The sequence below is a fragment of the Lipophrys pholis genome (assembly GCF_963383615.2).
Source record: "Lipophrys pholis genome assembly, chromosome: 17".
NCBI lineage: Eukaryota > Metazoa > Chordata > Actinopteri > Blenniiformes > Blenniidae > Lipophrys > Lipophrys pholis.
Window position 1 is genome coordinate 25,743,652 of NC_137643.1, and position 21,244 is coordinate 25,764,895.

The 21,244-nt window shown below is 45.2% G+C and overlaps 1 protein-coding gene across 1 annotated transcript in view; it reads left to right on the plus strand.

The window, feature by feature from the left end:
- Nucleotides 1-21,244, plus strand: part of gabbr1b (gamma-aminobutyric acid (GABA) B receptor, 1b) — a gene marked incomplete at its 3' end in the record, with an annotated part of 148,917 nt that overhangs the window by 47,239 nt on the left and 80,434 nt on the right. The window contains exons 3-8 of the mRNA XM_080485024.1: nucleotides 3,058-3,228; nucleotides 3,316-3,417; nucleotides 4,982-5,047; nucleotides 6,556-6,747; nucleotides 14,790-15,035; nucleotides 15,111-15,174. Of these exons, the coding sequence (XP_080341150.1) occupies nucleotides 3,058-3,228; nucleotides 3,316-3,417; nucleotides 4,982-5,047; nucleotides 6,556-6,747; nucleotides 14,790-15,035; nucleotides 15,111-15,174 (841 nt within the window). The remainder of the gene's footprint in view (nucleotides 1-3,057; nucleotides 3,229-3,315; nucleotides 3,418-4,981; nucleotides 5,048-6,555; nucleotides 6,748-14,789; nucleotides 15,036-15,110; nucleotides 15,175-21,244) is intronic.

Sequence of the window (21,244 nt, forward strand, 5' to 3'; positions counted from 1 at the left end):
ATCCTGAACATCAGCTTCAATAGTGTTTAGTTTCTCTGTTTTCCTCCCACTAACTAAGATAACTAAAGGAATGCAAGAGGCATCCTCCCAAGTGACGAGTCCCTTTGTATCTGCAGTAACTAGTGAAATATCTTCACTACCTTCAAAGAACTAACTCTAATCAATCATGTGCAGTACCGCTTTCATCCACCTGAACAACACCTGCTCATGGACGACCTGACCAGGTGACGTGAACTCATTGTTTGCTGAGAGTCACAAATGTTAAAGCTGCACTTTCAGATCAGTGAAGAAGTACATGATGGACACTTTAAAGTTGTAATCGAGCTGGAGGCGTCCAGGAGGAAGATCCCTTACACAGTAGTGTGACTGTCTGCAGGTCAGAACTGGGAAACTGCACTGACACTGAAAAAACTGCTCCACATCCATTCCTTCATTTTTCATACCCAGCTACCTTCGTGTTTTAAAGAGCTTTTGCTGCACATCCCGAGTCAATCCGTGTCCCAGTTTGTCTCATTTACTGCTTCACAGCGATCGGAGGAAACCAGCAGGAGGGGAAACTGGTTCTCTCACACTCTAAATGTTTCAATCATCTTATGAAGAACTTCATGAACAAAACTTTCAATTTAGAAAAAGTGTAGTTCACGTGTACATCTTTAGAAGTTCCCATGCTCATCAATCCTCATTATTTATTGTATTTTTAATATCTGCCCAATTTAAGTTGGATGACAGGAACGTGTCATTAAAAAGTTGGGACAGCAGCTTGTTGTTATTGTGCAGCAACGTTTATCAGTGTTTAAGGAGTTCTGAGGAGTTAAAAGGTTCAAGTTCACGGCCCAGTTCTTCAAAACTGGGTTATTTTAACCACATTTGCACCACGTTCCTCTGAGGTTCTAACCTCTGGTATCGTCTCAAATATCTCAGGTTTCAATGTCAATCAAAGGAAAAGAGGAACTAAAGGGAAACGGCTGGCAGGTGAATAAAGAACCAATCAGAGTGAGAACAGGCTGCTCTAAAACTGGACTTCAGCGGACGTCAGTGGTTCCTAGGCTAAAGGAGGTTCTAAAGGAAGCATCAGTGGTTCCTAGGCTGAAGGAGGTTCTAAAGGAAGCATTAGTGTTCTTAAAATTTTTTAATTTCTATTTTATTTATCAGGGACAGTGCAATATACAGAGATAAAATCTGATGTGCACATAGAGTATGTAGCTCGACACTAATTTGCAACTCTGGTCCCTGGAAGAGCTTTTCAGAGTGTAAAATAGGAAACAACAGTACATTCAACACCAAGATACATCAGACAAGCAGAAATACACAGAATACACATAGTAAATATCTGATTCCCAATAACCTGTTATCATAAAACACATTCCCTCCCTCCCTCATTCACTACAGTGAAACACATTCCCTCCCTCCCTCCCTCCTTCACTACAGTAAAACACAGTCCCTCCCTTCCTCCCTCCCTCCCTCCCTCCCTCCCTCTCTCATTCACTACAGTAAAACACAGTCCATCCCTTCCTCCCTCCCTCCCTCTCTTCCTCCCTCCCTATTTAACTAAAGTAAAACACATTCCCTCCCTCCCTCCCTCACTACAGTAAAACACATTTCCCCCTCCCTCCCACCATCCCTCCCTCCTTCACTTCAGTAAAACACAGTCCCTCCCACCATCCCCCCCTCCTTCACTGCAGTAAAACACATTCCCTCCCTCACTACAGTAAAACACATTTCCCGCTCCCTCCCACCATCCTTCCTTCCTTCACTTCAGTAAAACACAGTCCCTCTCTCCCTCCTTCACTACAGTAAAACACATTTCCCCCTCCCTCCCACCATCCCTCCCTCCTTCACTACAGTAAAACACAGTCCCTCTCTCCCTCCTTCCCTCCTTCACTACAGTAAAACACATTTCCCCCTCCTTCCGACCATCCCTCCCTCCTTCACTACAGTAAAACACATTTCCCCCTCCCTCCCACCATCCTTCCTTCCTTCCTTCACTTCAGTAAAACACAGTCCCTCTCTCCCTCCTTCCCTCCTTCACTACAGTAAAACACATCCCCCCCCCCCTCCCTCCCACCATCCCTCCCTCCTTCACTACAGTAAAACACAGTCCCTCTCTCCCTCCTTCCCTCCTTCACTACAGTAAAACACATTTCCCCCTCCTTCTGACCATCCCTCCCTCCTTCACTACAGTAAAACACATTCCCTCCATCCCTCCCTCCTTCACTACAGTACGACACAGTCCCTCCTTCCCTGTAGACATAGTAGTATTTCATAAGTGGGTACAGTCTTGTCTTGTTTTCAGCCAGTCTTTAACCTTTGAGGTGAATAGTTTGGGATCTGTTATCATTTTTAATTTGTTTGGCGTTGCCTTCCAGGTGTGACTACCTGTTATTGAGAATGTCTTTTCTCTGAATGTGGTTTTTCGGTGGTGTATTTCACAGTTGTTATTCAGCGAGCTCCTGGTGACTCTGCTGCTGTCCTGTTTTTGGACAGAACCAGAGAGTGGCTCTGGTGCTGCATTTGAAGATTAATTTCAGAAAACTCAGGAAATTATACTTTTTGATGACTTTACAGTCTTTAAAGGAAGCATCAGTGTTTCCTAGGCTAAATGGGGTTCTAAAGGAAGCATTGAGCCTCCTTTCCTTAGCTTTGTGAGGATTCCAATGCATAGCCACCAATTTAACACTTAAACACCACGTGTTAAGGAAAAGTGGATAGGAAAGGAGATAGGAGGGACCCACCCAATCGGTCAGCTGCTCTCCTGGTTATTGCCTGAACTATTGATGACCACCGGAGTGCCTGAGATAAAATGTCTCTCCGATCCAGAACAATTCAAGGTCCACAACAGTAAGGCAATAAAATGGACACAGTGCAGAAGTTTAAACTGTGAAAGCGAAGGTGAGAGGTGGGATCAGATCCAGCCCCTCTGATTCTTCATCGGATGGTTGGTGCAGCATCGTATGGACATGTGGGGCGAAGGCAGCAGGAAGTTAACTCTGAGGCTGATGATGGTCACCTGTTGCTGTAGTTGTGGGATTGCAGCTCTTTCTGTCTCCTGTGTCTCAGCTGTCGTATGGCTCCAGCTCTCCAGCTCTGTCCAACCGCCAGCGCTTTCCCACCTTCTTCCGCACCCACCCATCGGCCACGCTGCACAATCCCACCAGAGTGCAGCTCTTCCAGAAGTGGAAGTGGACTAAGATTGCCACCATTCAGCAGACGACGGAGGTTTTTACATCAGTAAGTCTCGTAATTGTGTTCAGTTAACTTTGCTGAACCTGTTGTCTCCTGAGCCACGTTGTGACTGCGTTTCTGTGTTTGTTATAGACTCTGGATGATCTGGAGGAGCGAGTGAAGGAGGCTGGGATTGAAATCAGCGTTCGTCAGAGTTTTCTCACCGACCCTGCTGTGGCTGTCAAAAACCTCAAGGTACCAGAAACCGCTCATTCCTAGAAACAGCAGCGGCCAGTCACATCCTGTCAGGCAGCGTCTGGATCGGTGTCTGTGGAGAACCCGTATGAACACTGACTCCTGCACCGACCGCCCATAGTCACGTCAGTGTCGAGAACATGAAGGTCAGAGGTCACTGAGCATGTCCAGCTCCCAGAGTTCCATCAGGAACTGCGCAACAAATCTACTCTGTTTAACAGCAGGGCTGAGCCAGAAATTAATACAACTCAATCGTCAGTGAAACGCCAGTACAAGAATACTTTTTTGCCGCTCAAACTTTTTTAGTTTTTAAATTATTAAAAAGTTTACATTCAATCAATGTCAATTTGGAAAACCTTAACAGGTTCAAAATTAAAAAAGAAAAGAAAGAAAAGTACAATTTCAACATTCTCCTATATTTAATGTTGCCTCCTGGTGCAAAATACATATAAATACCCCGCAAATCATGTCCTGTGTGGCAGTTTGCAACCTCCAACAGTCGTCACTGTGTAGCTCTGATGCTAATGCTAACCAGTGAAAACAGAGCATCACAACCTGTTTGCTGAGCTCAACAAAATACAAACAGCAGACAATTCCAGGCCATGTCTTTTTAGTCAGTTTTGCATTGGATCGAAAAGAAGCAGAGTACTTTATTTTACTCAGCGTGATGAAAGACATTAAAGCCTCTGAACATGTTGAAATATTGAGCGGCAACATGAGACTCAGATGAAATCAGTAGCAACCGTCACCTTCCTCCACAGGAAGTCCACAAACAAACACTGTGTTCTGCTGCCCGATGTTACTGATGTGTAGTTCCATTCACTCAGGTCTGCTCACAAAATATTGATCAGTCCAGCTGAAAGAAATGTGTTTTGCAGTGTGAGCTCTTGGAGGAAAGTAGAGCACAGATTGTTGATGGAGTCAGACTCAGCAGCCAAAGTATCACTGCCTCTCACGTGTAATGAAACACCCTGAGATTCATGTTCTGCACACATAAAGTCTGTTTCTAAAGCAGCTCATTGGTAGCTGGCCCAGCTGCAGTGCCTGGTGGTGACAGGGGAGTTTCTGAAGAGGATTCTTCTTCTTTACTGGAGGATTTATGTTAAAGAGCCCATCAGAGAAACATCCAAACTGTCTTCTGTACGTGAACATGACGGTATCATGAGCAAATAATCCAGGAACAAACACAATATGTACTGCTACAGGTACTACAGGTACTTTCTCCTCGCATCATTAATAAAATGTTTGTTTGTGGAAGTCAAAGTGATCAGGCTTCTGGGTTCAGTGAATATTGCTCCATCTTCAGTGTGCTGGTTGGTGAAGGTCAGACTCTAAATGAGCTACACACACACACGCACGCACGCACGCACGCACGCACGCACGCACTATGACAGTGTGGAACTGTTGTGTTCAGTTGAATTTGAAGTTTATTAAGTTAAATGAATGTCACTGATTTTCTCTGTGTGGTGCAGAGGAAGGTTCAGCTCTCCTGCTTTCTACGTTCTATGTTCTATGTTCTTCTATGTACACCTCATGTGTAACTCTGCTGTTTCTCACCTCCAAGCGCCAAGATGCCCGAATCATTGTGGGCCTGTTCTACGAGACCGAGGCCAGGAAGGTCTTCTGTGAGGTGAGGTCTCCTCCTTGTCTGCTGGCAGAGATGTGGCCCACTGTGTGAACACAGTCAGGACTTTAATCAGATTTATTTCAAATCACTTGAATAACCACATTTATACTTGTTCTTCTCTGGAGTTCTGCTTATTTGACCAAAAAAAGGTCTTTTACCCAATTCAATAACATGGAATTTGTCTGGAACCGTCAATTTGGGTTTTGAGGAAACAGGTCATTTAACCTGGTGTGAATTATCAACAACATTTAAATGTTATGAATTATTTATTTTTTCCAGATAATTTAGTGAAAGCTGTATGGAATCACTACAGAGTATCTGTAGAGTCACTAGAGGGGCTGTAGAGCCACTAGAGCCGCTGTAGAGTCACTGGAGAAGCTGTAGAGCCACGAGATGGGCTGTAAAGCCACTAGAGGAGCTGTCGAGTCACGAAAGGAGCCGTAGAGTCATTAGAGGAGCTGTAGAGCCACGAGAGGAGCTGTAGAGTCACTGGAGGAGCTGTAGAGTCACCGGACAAGCAGTAGAGCCATGAGAAGAGCTGTAGAGTCACTAGAGAGGATGTAGAGTCACTGGAGGAGCTGTAGAGTCACTGGAGGAGCTGTACAGCCACTGGACAAGCAGTAGAGCCATGACAGGAGCTGTAGAGTCACTAGAGGGGATATAGAGTCACTGGAGGAGCTGTAGAGTCACTAAAGGGGATGTAGAGTCACTAGAGGAGCTGCAGAGCCACTGGAGGGGATGTAGAGTCACTAGAGGAGCTGTAGAGCCACTAGAGGGATGTAGAGTCACTGGAGGAGCTGTAGAGTCACTAGAGGGGATGTAGAGTCACTGGAGAAGCTCTAGAGTCACTAAAGGGGATGTAGAGTCACTAGAGGAGCTGCAGAGCCACTAGAGGGGATGTAGAGTCACTAGAGGAGCTGTAGAGCCACTAGAGGGATGTAGAGTCACTGGAGGAGCTGTAGAGTCACTAGAGGGGATGTAGAGTCACTGGAGGAGCTCTAGAGTCACTAAAGGGGATGTAGTCACTAGAGGAGCTGTAGAGCCACTAGAGGGGATGTAGAGTCACTAGAGGGGATGTAGAGTCACTAGAGGGGCTGTAGATCCACATGTGGTTGCAGAGCTGCATGTTTCGGACTAGAATAATTTCATATCATTACTCACACACACACACACACATCAGTGCTTAACACAGAGCTTCATGGTGCTCACTGGGAGCCACTTCAGCACGCTGACATGTGAAGAAAGGTTTTGAACCTTCAACCCTAAGGCCCTCTAGCAGCTCAGCTACCATATGTTAAAGTGAATCCACCTTTGTCCTCTGTGTCAGCACCGTTTAAGTTAAATCCTGCTTCAGGGTCCATTAAGGTGTTTGCCTCTCCTTATTGTTCTCCCAACAGAAGTTAGCAAACTGAAAGGCTCAAACTGCCATGTCAGGGTTTTAAATGTGTTCGAAGCTCATGTGGCTCATGTGTTCTCCATCCGGTTCTCACCAGTCCGTTTTGGTTCTGCAGGTGTACAAGGAGAAGCTGTATGGGAAGAAATATGTGTGGTTCCTAATCGGCTGGTATGCAGACAACTGGTTCAAGATCAAAGACCCCTCTATCAACTGCACTGTGGAGCAGATGACCGAGGCAGTGGAGGGTCACGTGACCACGGAAATCGTCATGCTGAACCCGGAGACGGTGCGTGGAGCCTCCAATCTGGTGAGTCCCGGCTCGCTGCAGGCTGCAGGAGGAAGTTCTAATGACAAACAATGAGAAACAACAAGAACACTTCTACCACCAGAGCAGCTAGGGCTCAGCTTCTAGACTGGCTTGTTGCTCATTCAGAATGTTGCAGGTTTGATCCCCCATATGACGAATTGTACTTGAGCAAGACGCTGAACCCCGAACTGCTCCCAGTGGATGGCTGGGTGCCTTGCAGGGCTGCCACCCACCTTGGTATCTTTGTGAACATGTGCTGTTACATCAGTGACAAATGCGCAATATGAGTGAACTCCATCTTAATGTTGGACTGGATGTTCAGTTCAAAGCTTTGAAGGAAATGTTCTGTATGAATTCCAGCTCCGTCAAACCATGGTCCTGTCACAACAACAGCCCGGACATGTTGCTGGTTGGTCTTTCTGCCCACGCAGATGCTGCACTAACATCCCCAGAGGATTAAAATCCCTCAGACTGTCCCACATATACGTCCCAAACAGCTGAATTCAGTCTCTGTGGACTTTCAGCCTCTGATTTCCAAACGAAATGTTCCCATCACATCATCATTTTATTGACTGAGGAAGATTAAACCATTGGAAGGCACTTGCTCAAAAAGTGTAGAGCTTTATTAGATGGTTCTTTCACCCTGGTTCTGGTTGTGTTGCTGCTAGTGTGAATACTGTCATGCTGATTATTACAGAATTGTATTTCTTCAGTTTAGTACTTGATGTCCCTGTGTCCTTGTCTTTGTCCTCTTATGCTGGCTGCCTGGGTGAAGGGACAGTACTCTCCTTACATCTTTCTTAGTGTACTTTTAATTAGGAAAATAAATCATATTAAAAAGGGATGCTCAGATTCTAAAATTACCATGGATATTTAGGAAGAGCCTTTAGACATCAATAACAACAAAAGAAGAAGAAACCCTCCATATAGTTGTACTTTACAGCAAAGCAGAACAAAAACTAATTTTGATTACACGCTGGCTATATGGACTCACAGTAAGTTGTTTAGGACATCATCAGTTTCTCCTCAAATTGATTTGATGAAACAAATGTTTGTTTTTTTCAACAAGTTTCACAGCCCAGTTTCCAGGAGTCCACATGTCTGACTGATCTACAGATTCCACGACCTGCCAATCACAACTTTGGATTTAGATTAAATTATCTGTGATAAATATTTATAAACTGTGTAACTCCATTCCCAAAACGACTCCTGTATAAAGCTCCTCACTAAATGTTCTTATTTTTAACAAAGCAACAATTGACTTGAATGTATGTTTCATTTTGCTCTCTGAATGTGAAGTCTATAGCCTTCAGTCCGCCGGCGTTCACAATCACATGACTGCTTTGATGCTAATGCTAATGTGCAAGCATCAGCAGGCTGGCTTTCACTCATCTTTGGTCTTCTAACATTTCATATAACTAAAACGTTAAAGTTAAATCCACAGTACACTATTGTGAAAAATGAAATCCTCCTAATCAGAAGTAGATCTTTTCCTCCTTTGACAGGCTGGTTTAGGCCTGCCAGCCGTGTGCTTGATTGCCCTTGTAAACAAACGTTAAAGGTTGTGGTCTGTGTGAAGTCTGTCTTCTTCTGCGTCACTTCCTGTGAGAGATTTCCTGTTAAATAAGTGAAGTTGAATGAGAAGGTCCAAATTTAGTCTCTCTAAATAATCTAATGCAGGTGTCAGATCCCTGCAGTTCTCCACATGTCCAACAGTTCCTCTCATATTGATTCAACCGGACCCCCTGCTGGGCGGTGCTTCAGAAAGATTTTACTCGATGAAGTGATGAAGAAAAAGGAGCAGGTATGGAGAGCCTTAAAGGACATTCAATCACAACTTCTAACATGAGCTTAAAATCCCGAGAGGCTTCAGACCAAAGTCAGACCTTCTTCAGACAAACACAAACCTCAGCCAACTCTGAGACTCTACCTCCGTGGAATCTGTTCTTTTTTTCTCAAATCCCTTGTGTTAGTGTCAGCTGTAGATCTTTAACACGTCCTGGAACATGACTGCGTGTTTGCTGAGTGCTGTTTAGCTGCAGGTTTAGAGCTCTCACACACCTAACCTGTGTATCTGACACAAGGATGGACTGTTCCCATTACTGAGGTGTGTCTGGTTTTGATCTGATCAGAGGGAAACTGAGTGTGTGGTAGTAGAGGTATACTGCTTTGTGTCCCAATACTCAGAGGAACAGTACCTCTGCTCTCTGACTTTTGCAATTTACTCTTTAAACCTTAATATTTGTGTGAGTCTGTTTTGGTTTCACCACAAAGGTCACCTGGTGACAGCTCACTGCTGCATGTTCTCATTCTGCAAAATACTTCACAAAACACTTCAAAAGGCTTTAATTAAATGACTAAAATGGAGGCAACAAGAAAGAGGAGACTGTCTGGCTTCAATACCTCTTCTATTGTTACACAGCTCCTCTGTGGATCCTTCCCCAGAAAACAAACAGATCGATTGGTTAACACGTCTAATATGCACTAATTGGCCGGCACAACATAGAAACTCATCATCAGAGCTCAGTGCAAATAAGAAAATGCATCATGAAAGCCTGAGACAGCTATTAGATTAGAGAAAACTGGATGATTAAAGTGGGCATGTTTCTCCTGGATATGAAGATAATGTGGAGAGATGATAGATGAGTGCTGACAGTCCAGTACAGTGGAGCGATGCTACTCGAGACTGGAGTTTTTTCAATGTTATTTGATATTTATTTACTTGTCCAGTAAAGTTTGAAAAAAGAAAGCTGTAATTTCTTTGTATTTCAATTTTCTAAAAGAAATAGCTGTATTTCTGTAGTTATTTCATTTTAACTTTGTAAGTAACTGTGGCAGTCGAGCATGCCACCGCCGGGTTCCCCCACAGAGACGCCGAGTCAGAGCTTCCCAAAACCATAGTTCTTTTTATTAAAGAAACACCAAAGGATAAATCACCACACACACAGCTCCACTGTGTGTCTCCCGCCTGTCACCCCGAATGTCTGGGCGGCTCCTCCTTTATGGGCAGAGAGGTGAGGCCGCACACCTGATTCTCATCAGGGGCTTAATCACCTCTCTTAAAGGAGACATATCATGCTTTTAAATCCTTCCTTTTTACATATAAATCATACAGTTGTGGTCTATACAACGCGGAACTGCAATGCTTGGGTCTGAATTCCTCATTATTAGAGCTCCACAGCCCCCTTTTCAACCCCTTTTCTGATGTGCTTCTGAGAGCAACTCGTTTTGGGGCTGTCTCTTCAAATACAAATGAGACACTTCATACCCCGCCTCCTCTCCAGGTTGCAGAGGTCACACTCGGTTCAACGCCACCCTGTTCGGCCATCTTTGTAGTTTGATAGAACAGATACAATTATCTAGCGGCGCAGAAACTTGATATTCACACATTATTTACAAAATGTCAACAAGGGAAGATTTGTCCATCCAGCCATACATGTTGGAGCCAGAGTCGGACCCGGCGGAGCCAGATGAAAATGACCATGATGCACCTGAAGAACAACGTCTTCATATGGATGTAACGCAATGGTGTGTTACTATATTTACACTAACTTCTCCATCCATGCCCACTACTACAATACTGCCTGTATTACAACGACTATTTAACACAGAAGTTACATTATAATCTAAAACGAGCACACAGCGCTAACATATGAAGCAACTGCTAATGCTAACAAAACAATGACAGGGACGTCTTATCATCACACTTTTTAGCGTTATATCCAGCTTACCGAAGTGCTCTGTTCGTCGTCTCCATAGATAGAAGGAACTGACCGCTCAATCAGACCAAGTCTTTCGGCAAATCCTTCTTTATACTGGCGGAGGTTGCTGAAGTAGTCGTCCTTAAAGTGATTCGCGCACACAAAAATGACCTTACCCACAGATGTGGGTACATTTCTGTGAAAAATAAAACTCAACCAGGCACTTGGAAAAGGTTCTGATGCTGGGAGACGGTGTAACGAAGCTTGTGGGTTACTACATCCAACAACCGAACATTTCGACTTATCCTCTCGTAACTTCGGTTGGACTACAAAATCGCAGCGAGAAACAAAAATGGCGGATTGCTCGAAATGTCGATGTCCTAATTTGGCAGTTCCGCTGAGAATACTGTGACGTCATTGTTCAAAAAACGTAATAGAGAATAGAAAAATCGAAACCGATCGCAAAATATGACCAAAACAGAATATAAAGATATCAACGGAGCACCTGAAGAGACTACTTTGAACTTTTCTGTACCTCTAAACACTCTAAATATACACCAAAATGCATTTAAGGGCTAAAAAAGTGGATTTAGCATGATATGTCCCCTTTAATCACCTTAACCACCGCCACATACCCCCATCGCTAAGTTTAGGCCCACGGCCTAACCAACGTTCGGAGGCAGCCCTGCTCCGGAGGCCACTTACAGGGGCGGCCCCACCGCCACAGGGCCCCCCAGGGGAGGGGATGGAGCAAGCCATGAGCCTCGAACCCACTCCTCCTCTCCACCCCTTCGTCTGGGCCGTAGCTGCCGTCGCCCGCCTTGTGTGGGCCATCGCTGCACACCTCGTGTGGGCCGTCGTCGCCGCCACCCACCACGTCATCGTGGTCGTCTGGGCTGCCGTAGCACCGGGCTTCCGTCGCCCACCTCGTCGTCATGTGGGCCGCCGTTGCCCGCCTTGTCGTGGTCGTCTGGGGGGCCGTCGTTGCCTCTGCCCACCTCTCCGCCGCCGTGGACTTGGACGTCGCCTCCGCCCACCTCTGCGCCGCCGTGGACTTGGCCGTTGCCGTCGCCTCCGCCCACCTCAAGGGTCTCAAGCGCACCGCTCAGGCGAACCGCACTAGACAGCAGTGTGAGCACTGGAGCCGCAGCATCTTATTGACGGAGGTATTCAGCCCAGTCGCATCCTGTTCTGGCAGCTTCCACTGGACGGAGGTATTCAGCCCCAGCCAATCCTTTTCCTGAACTTCCTTGGCAGGGCTTCAGTAGGGCTCAGGACCAGAGGTCACAAGGTCCTGTTCGGCCTCCCCACGCATCTAGAACTGGACTGGCTAACCAGCGGTCCCCCAGGGACCCCAGAGCCCAGGGCGCATGGAGATGAGACCTGTTGGGCCGGCGGTCGGATTTTTCACCCCGGGTCAGCTCAGGCTCTGGGCTGCCCACATCCCAGACACTTGGGTATTGACTACACTATCTCAAGGGTACCGCATTCAGTTCCGCCGCCGCAATCTGGTCCCTGCGCAGGTGATCACCTTTCTTGGGATGGTATTGGATTCGCGTGCCCTTCACCTCAGCGGGGCCAGGATATTTTGGAGATGCTCCCACAGTTCCGGCGTGGGCGGGCACTTCCGTATGTGTTATACCTTCGCCTTCTTGGCAAGTTAGTGGCAGCGTCGACAGCGGTCCCACTGGGACTGCTGTCGCTTCACCCATTTCAGATGTGGCTCAACAGGTTGCATCTGGACCCCGGGCATCACGATCACAGACACAGCAGGCTGCTCGTTTCTCCTCTGTGCCTGCGGTCTCTGTCTCAGTAGAGACAGAAAGCCTACCTCACGCAAGGGGTTCCCCTGGGTGCCTTTCCTTCTTGTTGGGAGGTCGTCCATGTCGATCCGTCTCTCCGAGGCTGGGGAGCAACGTGGCAAGGGCAGATGGTTCAGGGAACATGCAACGGATGTCAACGTTGACGGATGTCAACGGCTACAGCACATCAATGTACTAGAATTGATGGCTGTGCAGTTGGCACTACAACAATTCCTCATACACCTTCGGGGAAGACATGTTTTGGTGAGATCCGACAACACCAGTGTGGTTTTTCACATCAACCACCAGGGGGGAACCAGGTCTGTGAGCCTATTCAGGTTGGCCACTCAGATCTTGACGTGGGCAGCACCACGTCTGGCCAGTCTGAGAGCCATGCACATACCAGGAGGCCAGAATGTGGCTGCGGACTTTCTGTCCCTCCAGTCACCATTGCCGAGGGAGTGGAGGCTTCAACTGACAGTGGTAGACCAGGTTTGGCAGACCTTCGCAGGGCAGAAGTCGACCTTTTTGCTTCCACGAAGTCCATGCATTGCCCTCTGTGGTTTTCCCTCAAAGGCGAGGCCGGTTCCCTCAGCCTGGACGCACTGGCACACAACTGGCCCAGAACTGTACTATATGTCTACAGTGAGGACGTAGCGTTTACCATCTCAAATGCTCGTGCACTGTCAACACTGAGATTGTATGCAAACAGGTGGAAACTGTTCGACCACTGGTGCCGGGAACGTGGGTTGGACACAGTACGTTGCCCTCTCGCCTCCATACTGCAGTTCCTACAGGAGCTTCTTAACCAAGTACGATCTCCATCCACACTAAAGGTGTATGTTGCTGCCATTTCATGCTCTCATGCTGGCATGCAGGTGCTTCGGTTGGCCGTGACAAAAATGTGACACTTTTTCTGAAAGGTGCCAGTAGGCTCCGCCCTCCTAGCCGTCCAATGGCTCCATCATAGGACCTGTCCATGGTCCTGGAGGCCCTTCGGGCTTCTCCATGTGAGCCATTGGACCAGGTTGAACTGAAATGGTTCTCCCTTAAGATGGCATTTCTTTTGGCCATGGCCTCGGGTAGACGTGTTAGTGAACGGCAAGCCCTATCTGTCAGTAGTTCTTGCCATAGGTGGGCAGCAGATGACTCTGGAGTTACCTTGTGGACGGATGCATCTTTCGTCCCCAAGGTGTTTTCCGCTACACGCGATACTCAACCGCTCCAGTTGGGTCGGTTTGGTACTCGGGCCTCTGCTGATCCCCTTTGCCCTGTCCGTGCACTAGACGTGTACGCATCGACCACAGTGGGTATGCAAAAGTCCAATCACCTGTTTGTGTGCTGTGCTGGGTCGCCGCCGGGTCTGGCCCTGCTACACAACGCTTTTCCCACTGGGTTGTGGAAGTTATTAAGCACGCCTATAGCTCAGAGAGACGTACACTGCCTGCTGGTGTACGCTGTCACTCGACGAGGAGCTTGTCAGCATCATGGGCTGCGTCCAGTGGGGTCGTAATCCAGGACCTCGTGGACGTCACAGACAACATTTTCGAGATTCTACCAAGTGAATATGGTGGTGCCCCACCCACTGGAGGCGGTTCTGAGACAGCACCCTTCTGGGTCGTGAGGTGGGTGTTTTCCTGAGTTGGTGATTGCTCGGGACTTTGTTGTTATACGTCATCGAATGATTAAAGCACTGCCTCTGGCGGTCTGGAGGGATGAAAAAGAACGAAAGTTACGTATGTAACTGCGGTTCTATGAATCCCAGATGACCGCCAGAGTGTTCAGTCCCTCGGAATCCTCGTGTGCTCGCGAGAAGTATAAGGGACTGAGCTTCCGGTGTCACGTGGCTACATACACCAGGAGGTCACAAGTGACTTTGTTGTTATAATATTCTCTACCTGCGTATGCACAAGGATGATCCTCCAGTGCTTAAAGCTGTCATCCGGGATTCATAGAATTGTAGTCCATCCATCCATCCATCCATCCATCCATTTTCTTCCACTTATCCGTTTCCAGGTCGCGGGGGTGGCAGTCTCAGATACTTTAAGATTAAGATCCTTTCCTGCAGGGGGTGAGCCGACGGGAAGGTGGCGCCCAGCATGGGACACGAACCCACTACCCTGAGATTGTGAATCTCATGCTCTACCAACTGAGCTAGCCTTAGGTCTTAGAACCATAGTTACATACATAACTTTTGATTCCACATAGAAATGCCCAGACTTGAAATTGTGACTTTTTTTGCTTTCAGCTGAGAGCGAACATCACTGTTTGACCCTCCACATGCGTGTAATGGTCTGACTGAATAATTTTCTTTGATTCAAAAAAATCCACAGTGCAGGTAATTTACAAATTGAGTCTGCTCGAGTCCAAGTTCTCGCTTTGAGAGTGAACCACATTACAAGCATGTTCTGATATCAAAGTAATGCTGTGATCATTCATTCATTCATTCATTCATTCATTCATTCATTCATTCATTCATTCATTCATTCATTCATTCATTCATTCATGTGATCAGTCTGGTCTCCTTCTCTTTCCTCAGACCTCTCAAGAGTTTCTCGCCAAGCTGATGTCCAAACTGGGGGGTAAGAATCCAGAGGAGACCGGGGGCTTCCAGGAGGCCCCCCTGGCCTACGATGCGGTGTGGGCTCTGGCCTTGGCCCTCAACAAGACTGTGGGGCCCCTAAAGGCCAAAGGTCACCGCCTGGAAGATTTCAACTACAACAACCGAGACATCACAGCCGAGATCTACCGGGCGATGAACACCAGCTCCTTCGAAGGAGTTTCAGTGAGTATAGAAACTCTGGGGGGCAGAACAGAGGAGGCAGGGAACAGGCACATATTAAAATGCCTTCTTTTTCAGGGTCATGTCATATTTGATGCTCAAGGTTCTCGGATGGCCTGGACTCTGATTGAACAGCTTCAAGGTAGGAGTCAGAATTAGATCTTATACTTTGTCCTGATTAATATAAGATCTTTCAAACATCCTGCTGCCGATGCCTGAAGACTTTAACCTGATACTGCACACCAGGACTTCTTCCTGTGTGTTGCAGCTGAGAACATGTTGTCTCCATGTTTGTCCTCTATGACAAACCAGTCTAATGATCTGTGGACAGTTCACAGAGGAGACATGTCTGGTCCTATCAGGCGTAGTTATGGATCATTGTCACTGTACTACATAATGTAGTTGTGTACAATTACTGTCCCCTCAAAATAACTCAACACCAGTTATTAATGTCCAAACCAAGTGAGTAAACATGAGTCAGAACAATGATTTACAGGTTGCTAACTACTCCTGATATCATCACCAGTAGAACTAAATCACAAGTAATTGACTTAACACAGCTCTGCTCCTGGATTCTTGCTCCGTCACAAGATTGGAGAAGACGAGAGCACGAGAGTGACCAGCAAAGATGGTTTGTGGGCTCTCCTGAGGTGGCAGCACCTCGGAGGACTGGCCAATCACTTCTGATGTCTGGCTTCGGAGGGGTCGCTGAACCCTCTTGCCACCAGATGGTTGAGACTCACATGCATAATCCCAACAGGGGTGCGAGATACTGTATGTTCTTGTATACCTCCACTAGTACAGGTACCATGTTCTGGGAGTCAATGCCATCAGGAAACAAAGGCAATCTTCTTTATTTTGTGATCAATGTCATTGTCAGAGTGAGATTGTTCTTTTTTGTGAAATATAAGAAAAATGAACATTTGCATAAAAAGTTAATACTTCTCTGAATATGTTATATGTATCTTCACCCATCATCAGCTGTTAACAAAGAGCGCCCTGTAGGGAAAAAATACAACACAAAGATGTCAGAGGATTGGAGGTTTTGAATTCACAAATGTCAAAGGATACCACACATAGAACCTTCTGCTTGTGAATATTGACAAATCCATTGTTTGTCTTCACGGATTCTTCAGTCTGATATTTACACAGCATCATGTTGTTAATGACAAACGGGTAATAATCCAGCGGGACTGGATGGTATTAGTCCAACAAGGCACCAAAAGAAAAAGGTGTGGGATTACTCATCTGGACATCAGTCATCAAGCTTTATTGTGCAAGAAGCTGGTGAGAAAAGACAGACCTGTTTTATCTGAAGTACTAATTCTTCTTCTTCTTCTTCTTCTTCTTCTTCTTCTTCTTCTTCTTCTTCTTCTTCTTCTTCTTCTTCTTCTTCTTCTTCTTCTTCTTCTTCTTCTTCTTCTTCTTCTTCTTCTTCTTCTTCTTCTTCTTCTTCTTCTTCTTCTTCTTCTTCTTCTTCTTCTTCTTCTTCTTCTTCTTCTTCTTCTGGCTCTCACTCTGCTCTTGCTCAGGGTGGTTTGGAGATTTGGAGATTTGTGTTTCAGATGTGTTGAAAGCTCTCATGTTTCAGGTCCTGAATGTGCAGACTGTGCACTTGATCCAGAACACATGTAGGCCCTCAGCACATGTAACCTCAGCACTCACTTCTCTCTGCAGCTGCTGCATCCAATTTAAAAGTGTGACACTCACTCAGATAGCAGCTCCTAAAAACAGCTCCCGCCTTCATGATCACTGTTCAGCAAGAATCAAATCTAGGCCAGACTCCTGAAGAACCAGCAGATCCAGCACATGTCCTCAGATTTGATTAAAATGTGATTACTTCAAAATAATTGCACACGAAGCCCCTAATTTTATTAGTCAGTTTTCAATGAAGTTTCACCAATGGAACCAATAGCAATTTGAACTAAATGAAGAAATGAATTGGCAAACAAATTGATTAGTTAGTTGTAAATTGTTTATTGAAGGTGACTGTAACGGCTACCTTTGACCTTTCTATTCTTTTCTAATCATGGGCGATATTATATATTTTTTAGTAGATATGAGTCGTGCCTGTGTTTTTCTTCATTTTTGATTTTAAGTACGCTTCCATGGTTGGATGAGCGTGTGTGTGAAGCTTGAAGCAGAAAAGTGTCATCAGACAGTGTAGCTCAGGTGCTTTGTGGGACCTGTGATGTCTTACAGTATGTGTGGAACTGGAGCCCTCAGTTGACGAAGCCGCACGGCTGAGAATGAAGACAGATTTATTGCTGATGTGACAGATGTGATTTTCAGCACCTCGATCGAGGTGTGCGAGCCGATTTGCAGATATTACAAATCAACCCCAGAGCCAGCATGGTGCTCACTGGAATTCTGAGCAACATGTTGTGTCATTAGTCCTGGTCAGACTCCTTGTCTGTCAATGCAGCAAACGTCAGAGGAGAATCCTGGGTTCATCATTTAATCAAGGAATTACTTGTGTCTCAACTTGTGAAATGTTCCAATAAAGGCAGCACCAGGAGGAGACTCCAAATCTCTACTTGTTGCAAGAGCAAAAACTGTTCTCTAAAAGACAGCTGTGACAGGTATTTGAAAAGTACATGCCGTGGCTCATCTTGTACTGTTTGAAGATTTGGGAACCGTGCGCTGCCCGGGGAACAGGATTCAAAGTGAGCGCTGATCTGTTTGCTGAGAGCACAGAGTGGATTCTTAGTAGGTGCCAAGTCATTTGTTTTTGCCTGTGGGCTCCGCTGGATTCCGCCAGGTTCTGTGGGTTCTGCATCACTCAGTTTAATTACAAAAGCCTTGAATCCTTTTCACATATGAAGTGATGATCCAGTGGTAGAATTCTTGTCTGTCACGTAGGAGGCTGGAGTTCAATTTCCAGCTAAGACAGAGTTGTTTTTTTTGTTTTTTTAATAGCGGTACTTATATCACAAGCTGCTTCCCAAAGCAAATATTAATAGATTCACGTCATCATTATCCTCTTATTGGAGCGAGGGACAAGAACAACCAGAGCCACCCCATTGCACATCCAACTCCTGTCCACTCTGGGATTTTGTGCACCAAGTTTAACATTGAACCACTTCTTTTTTAAATCTTCGCTGGCGATCTCTCCTCTCATCCAACAGAATGAACTGTGGCCGTTACCTGACCCCATGCAGCATTTTCCCTCTTGTTATCCCAACATTCAATGAACCAATCAATACTTCTGGTTTGCTTCAACCCCGCTGACAAGACCTCCATTTCAGTTTCAGAAAAGTTCTTTTTTTTTGTCCTCTATTTCAAGATATTGAAAGCTGAGGACATAATAGATATTTAAAAGAAGCATGTTTTTGCCATTGTTGGTTAATTGGAGGCATTTCTGAAGGCAAATGACCTCAAAAGTGCACAAGCATGTTGACTAAGAAGAAGTGGGATTCATCAACACTGATGACTTACTGGTGTGTGTATGACCCAAGTAAGCATGTTAGATTAACACAGATTCTTTTGTACTAATGAACACTTTAAATTTAATTCATAATCAATTTTTGGAACATTTTCTACACACTGATGATCAGTGTTGTGCTAGGTACTGGAAAATAGTAACTACTTACAGTTACTAGTTACTACATTCAAAAAGTAACTCTATTTATTTGTTGATTACTTACACCATAAAGTAATGCATGACTGTTAATAGTAACTTTTTAGTAACATTTTTTGAAGAAAATGATTTAATGCTCCCATTAATGCCCTTATAGCTTCAGTTCAGTGTTTTATGGAATATAATACACTCTTGCTAAATTTGACTGTTTTATCAATTCACATCAATAACGTCTGCCAGCATTATGTTCTATCTATACAAACCCAAACCTTACGCAAACACAAAGTAATTTTTAAACTAATTTATTAAAGTCAGCCAAGCACAAACTGAAAATATCACAAGGATTTCTGAAATAAATGACACAAAACAAGCTGAATATATTATTCAGAATGAAAGAACAAAAATGAAAGGGACTTCAGCATCATTAAAGCTGGTGTCTTTAGAACTTAAAAATGGTACTTCTCAGCTTAAGCATGAACACGAGCAACAATGTACAACATAAACACAAAACATTCTGAAAACAATAAAAGCAATCTGAAGGATTATTCAGAGTCAATTTGTATGAATTAAAGAGCTGCTCAAAAATGAACTCTGGGGGGGAAGGGACCTCCGGGCCGCAAATGGAGTAGATGTGCTTCCCTCAGCTCCCGATACGTTTTGTGTCTAACTTTACTTTGACGCCTATTTTCCGCTTTTCGCTGAGTTGATCCAGCGAACTATCCTCAAAACAGCTTTTTCAGACAGAAATCACGAAATGGTAGCGACACAAACTAAAAAGAAGACCGACTCACCTGCTTCAGTCTCCATCGATGACAACATGGCGGCACTCACGACGCTACTCGAAGAGCATCGAAAAGCCCTCTCTACCGAATGCAAGACTGCCATAACATCGCTAGGGGCGAAACTGGACTACGTGCAGACCACTGTTACGGACCACGGACACTGCCTGACCTCACTTGAAGCAAATGCAGACCAGCTCAGTGACCAAATGGAGACGCTTGAAGCTCAGTATGCAGCTATGGACCACAGCTACAACAAACTTAAGGCGAAAACGATAGAGTGGCGTAGCCGACGTAATAATATCAGGATAATCGGCCCACCTGAGTCCATAGAAGGTACACAGCCCACTGTTTCCTTCTCTAAAGTTCTGGTGGATATCCTCGGTGATGAGATGCTCCCCTTGCCCCCAGAAATTGACCGTGCGCACTGACCTCTCACAGCTAAACCTGACCCCAAAGCCAGACCGTCAGAGAGCCGTCATTGCCTGCGTCCACACCTACAAAACCAAAGTGGCCCTAGTCCAGGAGGCCCGGAGGACAAGAGCCAAGCTGACCTACGAGGGGAGGCCGGTGGCTATCTTCGAGGACTACTGCCCCAAGGTGGTGGAACAGCACTCGGCATATTGAGAGGTTATGGCTGGTTTGTACCAGAAAGGATTCAAACCATCACTGCTGTACCCTGCCAAGCTGAGGATTACAACCATGGACGGAAATAAAAAATTAAAGATTTTTCACATCGGTGGAGGACGCCACGACATTCCTGAGGACCCAGCACGACACCACGTCACCACGTTACCACGTCACCACGTCACCCCACCAGGAAGAGCAGTAACTGTAAACAATCGGGACCAATTCTCGATTATGTTTTGTCCGAACAATTTAACAACCACAGTTCAGATTAAGAGTCTTATTTTCTCTGAAGTTCCTAGTTTCGTGGCATATCGTGGTTTCCACAGCATTGATGAAGGGTGTGCATTGTGACTTGCTAGTGGGCTCCACGCTGCTTTAGTGCACACGACAAGCTATCAGCTAGCTTAGCCGTTAGCACAACGCTGCGTCCGTCTTGTTTACACCCAAGAGACCGCTATATGGTGAACGGAGATTACAATGCGCCCCCTGTGGGCTTGGCGGACACACCACACACTCTCTCACCAGCTCACACTTGTATATGTGTGCAGTGTTTCCAGTGGAGGTCTGAAATATACAGATTTTAACGGCGCCAGCTCATAATTTATGATCTCTGACTTATTATGGAAAGACTTTCTTCTTTTTTTTCTTTTGTTTTCTTTATCTTTTTGTACTGATACTGTTGATTAGAATGTCCTCACTATTAATATTGTATACAAGGCTGAACAAATATTTCCTTTCTTTAATCTCATAAATAGGAGTATCTATCCATTTACTATTCACTAATACACTTTACCTAAATATCAACAACTTTTCTTTCTGCTGCTATTTTATTTTATTTTATTTTATTTCATTCAATTCTATTTTATTATTTTTCTCATTGCTGGTATTATTACAATTGCTACTACTATTACAAAGATATATATATATATATATATATATATTTTTTTTTTTTTTTTTTTCTCACTTATTTAAAATATTTTATTTTTTCGATATCCCTTTTATTAATCGACAGACATGTAAAATTGAGGATAGTTACTTTGTGGCATCTATATACATATGGTACTGAGGCCAGATAGAGCGGAAGTATTTGTGTAGAATAGTTGGGGAGTAGGAAGAGGATGCAGTTGCTCATTTAAGTTGTTATCTGGGATGTATGGGGAGGGGGAGTTTGTGTTCTGTTCTGGGGGTTCATGAAAATATTTTTGGGGATGGGGCTTGGGAAA